The 4,345-nt window shown below is 39.0% G+C and overlaps 1 gene segment (V, D, J or C); it reads left to right on the forward strand.

The window, feature by feature from the left end:
• The first annotated feature begins 2,133 nt into the window (after positions 1 to 2,133).
• Positions 2,134 to 2,876, forward strand: LOC133067016 (T cell receptor delta variable 1-like). The segment is given in 2 exon segments: positions 2,134 to 2,243; positions 2,458 to 2,876. Coding segments are annotated over 2 exon segments (468 nt in total).
• The last annotated feature ends 1,469 nt before the right edge of the window (positions 2,877 to 4,345 follow it).

Here is a 4,345-nt window from a genome sequence, read left to right on the forward strand (position 1 = left end):
TATAGTAAAGTATAGAAAAACCTTATGTAATTTATTGACTGCTGAGCTGAGAGTAGAAAACAGAAAGGTTGTATGGGAACAGAAAGGTTGTTTGTGCTCCTGATTCTGGGGCTGACTAGAAGCTCAGCTCACTCCCAGCATCACCTGAGAATATCATACTGCATAGTGCTAGCCCAGGAAAAGTATGCTCTCAATTGAATGCATATGGCTTTCTCACCACCATAAAGTCAATAAGCGTAACTCAAACCATCCTTAGTTGGGAAAAGTCTGTAGTGATTAAAAGGAACAGACTACTGCAATAAGCTAGATTGTTCTCAAGAGTGTTATGCTGAGTGGAAAAAGGTCTATCTCAGAAGGCTATTTGATGTATAACACTTATTAGATAGTATGATTATGATCCATAATGATTCCATACATAAGGTATGATTCTACTTACATGACATTCTTAAAAGGAAAAATATAGAAATGAAAAGGAGAGCAGTAGCTGCCAGGGGTGATCAGGGATTGCAGGGGTGAGAACGTGTGCAAAGGGACATTTTTTAGAGTGATGGGACAGTTCTGTATTGTGATTTCTGTGACAGTTACAAGAACCCACACATGTGATAAAATTTCAGAGAGTTATGCATCAAAAAAGTGCCTGTAAAAACTGGTGAATCAGAGTAAGTTCTGTGTTTTGATAAAAATTTATCAATATCAATTTCCTTATATTTATATCTGTAATTATTCTGTTAATATATATATATACATATATATATATGTATATATCATTTTATCATGCTGCTGCCTAGGTTGCTGTGGGCATCCATATTCTCTTCTACTTAGTTATAAATAATTGCAAGGGCATCAATTGCCTGTCAGCACTCCGAGGTGAAATGAGACAGAGGAGTAGACATCTCAACTAAATACACACTTTTATTCCTGCATCACTAGTTATCTTGTCCTAAAATTAAAGGACTGGCACTGTTTTAGAGAACTTGTCTGTACTTTCCTTTCTACTTGTCTATTTGCCTTTGACTATTTTATGTTAATTCTTCCATTAAAACAATGAAACCAGATGGAAGATTGACAGTTACATTCTACATGATCTTGTACCAGTGTGCAGAACTTCAGTCATCAGCTTCTGTGGTATTGACAGGTACTAAGGTTCTGCAGCCTGTAGATGCCAACTTTGGCAGGAGTGCATTGTAGCATTGTGTCACAGAAAGATCCGGCATGCTTCTGTTGACTTTATTTTACAAAGAGAAAAATAATGAGCCACTAACAAGTGACACTGAACTCTTTGGGCCAAACACATAGAAAATGTGACATGAGGACAACTCTAGGCCACATGATCTAATAAGTATAATTCCACTTTGGGAGGCAGCAGGTCTGAATATCCTGATCCTTCTCAAAGTCTAATAAGTAAGACTCAATGTCAGCCTTACAGCTGGAAGACTCCAAAAAGTACTTTTGTGCAGTCTGGGAACTCACAGTGCTTGAAGTAATGGGAAAAGCTGTACAAAAAGTGTTTTATTCCTGTTATAATTTCATAAAAACATAGATAATGGAATAGATTCTGAAAGTCAGAAAGACTGATTTGTTATTGTTTGATCTTGAAGTAACTTATGTACAGGAAAACCTAACCAGAACCTTAGCATCCAGTAAACAAGAGATATATTAACTATTTGGATAAGATTGCCTTTCACTGAGAAAGCTGAAGTTCTTTGAGCTTCTTAAAAGAGTCATTACTCTGGATGGAGGAGAGTAGGCATAGGCTAAATGATGACCAGTAAATAGATTATAAGAACGGTTCATGGCATATACTAAATTATGTTTTAAATGGGCTGGTAAAGTTATTCTGCTGAATAATTACCAATGTATGTCAACTTGTTTATTCTTCTGTTCTGCTCAACTCAAACCTTTCATGAGAATTGTTTCTTTCAAGCCCCTTTCAGATACTTCATAGGTCATTAGTGACCAGGTAATTCATGACCAGAGCAAGAAAAGTATACAAAATAAAGGTCTGTGATGAGTCAGACTTTTTCTCATCTGTGCACAGACCACGTGGTTTATGAACATGACAACTCCCACTTCCTGTCGGGGGGAGTCACACAGGTACCGGGTAGTATGTATATGTGCTGCCAGGCACTCAAAGACACTGAACCCTCAGCTTGAGGCAGAACTCAGCATATTTGTGCAGGGGAATCCACGCCTCATGCCGCTCTCCAGTCTGCTCTGGGTGTTCCTGGCCTTTACCTTCTCTGGTAGGGATGCTCTCAAACATGGGTGTGACTCTTTTGGGTGAAAGGACTGCACACAGGCACGTGGTGCTTCACAGGGACTTGGGGAGGAAAGGAGGGTTGGAGAAAAGCATATTTATTATGATTTCAATTTGGGTTTTCTTTGGGTCTCAAATTAGTCTAATTCCTACTTTATTTTGTTCACTACTTCAGCTCGGTTTTCTGATTTTTTCCACAGGATCTGGTGTGGCCCAGAACTTTACTCAAGACCAGCCATACATAACCAGTCAAATAGGGCAATCTGTCATTCTGAACTGTCGGTATGAACTAAGGAGGAGTGGGTACACACACTACCTTTTTTGGTACAAGCAGCTTCCCAGTGGAGAGATGACTTTCCTTATTCATCAGGAATCTTCTGGCCGGAATGCAAGGAATGGCCTCTACTCTGTAAACTTCCAGAGAGCACAGAACTCCATCAGCCTCACCATTTCAGCCTTACAGCTGGAAGACTCCGCAAAGTACTTTTGTGCAGTCTGGGAACTCACAGTGCTTGAAGTAATGGGAAAAGCTGTACAAAAACCCCAGACCTTAATAAATGAGAGCCCCCCTGCTGCAAGACCCCAGCTGAAATGCACACCTGCAGACAAGAAATGGTAGTCCTGTGGTTGTTTCATCTGTGGTCTGGATCAGAGGATTTAATTTTAAACAAAAACTCCTTCCATGTCATTTGGAAACAGGTGTCCAGAGTAACTTTCTATTAATACATTCTCGGTCTTGAATTTTTGACTTTAAAACAATCATACAGAACATGCATTGTCTAAAGTTGAATACTTGCCCCATAATACATCAAAGTGGCAGCTTCACCTAAAGACCCTCACATGACAAACATGGGTCTAGTTATCTGGAATCATCATGAAAATCATTTCCTTAGTCCTCTCCTCTTAGACTCTGTGTCACAGAAGCTACAATCAGAAAAGCAGAACCACTAGTGGTGTCGAATAAGAGATCAGTTATTGAGATTAGAACTCAGGCAATTGCTAGAGCTGGAGGAGTCCATACAAGCTGTTATCTTTGTATCTGGTGTTGAGACTGAATTCACTGTTAGCGAGCTAGAGTAATATTTGTGAAGGGAAGTGGGTGCAGACAAAAGCATGGATAAACTGTGACTCATAAGGACATACTAGAACCATGAGGATAATGGAACCTGCATAACACACTAAAACTTGTCTCTCACCTCCTTTAGTGTCTCACAAGAACGAGTGCCCTTGAGGAGAAGAGTGTCACTTGCTGTTATGCTACATGCATACTTGGGCCAAGATGAACAGAAGATTTGGAGATCTGGTGGGAGGTGGAAGAGTTGTGTGTCATCAATAAGATGATGTAGTTGATCAGCAGCAACATGTGTGAGTTGCCACAGTGCCTGGAGCTCTGCACCAACCAGTAGAATATAAAAATATGGCTACTTCATGACAAGTACCTTCCAAATAGATTTCTAGATAGTTAGGTTGGGGCAGTACAAAGTTACTGGAATAGCTTAACTGTTTAATTGATTTGTTAACTAGGCATCCATCAGTACCTCTTTTAACAATACAACTTTGTCATGAAGTCAACAGGAAAACTATTTTTCCTGCTGCAGTAATTACTCATTCAACCAGTATAAGTTAACTCCCTTCTGCAAAATTATACCAAGTTCATTCATCCATTTTTGGGGTGATGTTCTTTCCTCTTCTAGCTGAATCAAACCCTTGCATTGCAACCTGTATGTTAATAACTGAGATAGAATGAGATATAAGATTAACTTATATTAGCACATTTTATGTTACTACAGGCAAGCAAATGAGACAGGGGATTTAAAAATGATTAATGTATGTGTGAATATATTCATATTAAAATGAAAAACATTAATAACATTTCATGTTTTTGTTACTGAAAATGATCAGATAATTGTCGCTGGTATTTATAACTACTTCCGTTACCCATTCCCTAACCTATTTGCTTATAGGAGGCACCTCCGCTCACTGCTGTATTGACTTCCTCTACAACAAGGTCCTTATTCAGGAGCAATGCTTTGTGAAATGCCATAAAGATGAATAAGGAATTCTGCAAATGGGACATCGTGGTTTTGG

The sequence above is a fragment of the Dama dama genome, chromosome 12 (assembly GCF_033118175.1).
Source record: "Dama dama isolate Ldn47 chromosome 12, ASM3311817v1, whole genome shotgun sequence".
NCBI lineage: Eukaryota > Metazoa > Chordata > Mammalia > Artiodactyla > Cervidae > Dama > Dama dama.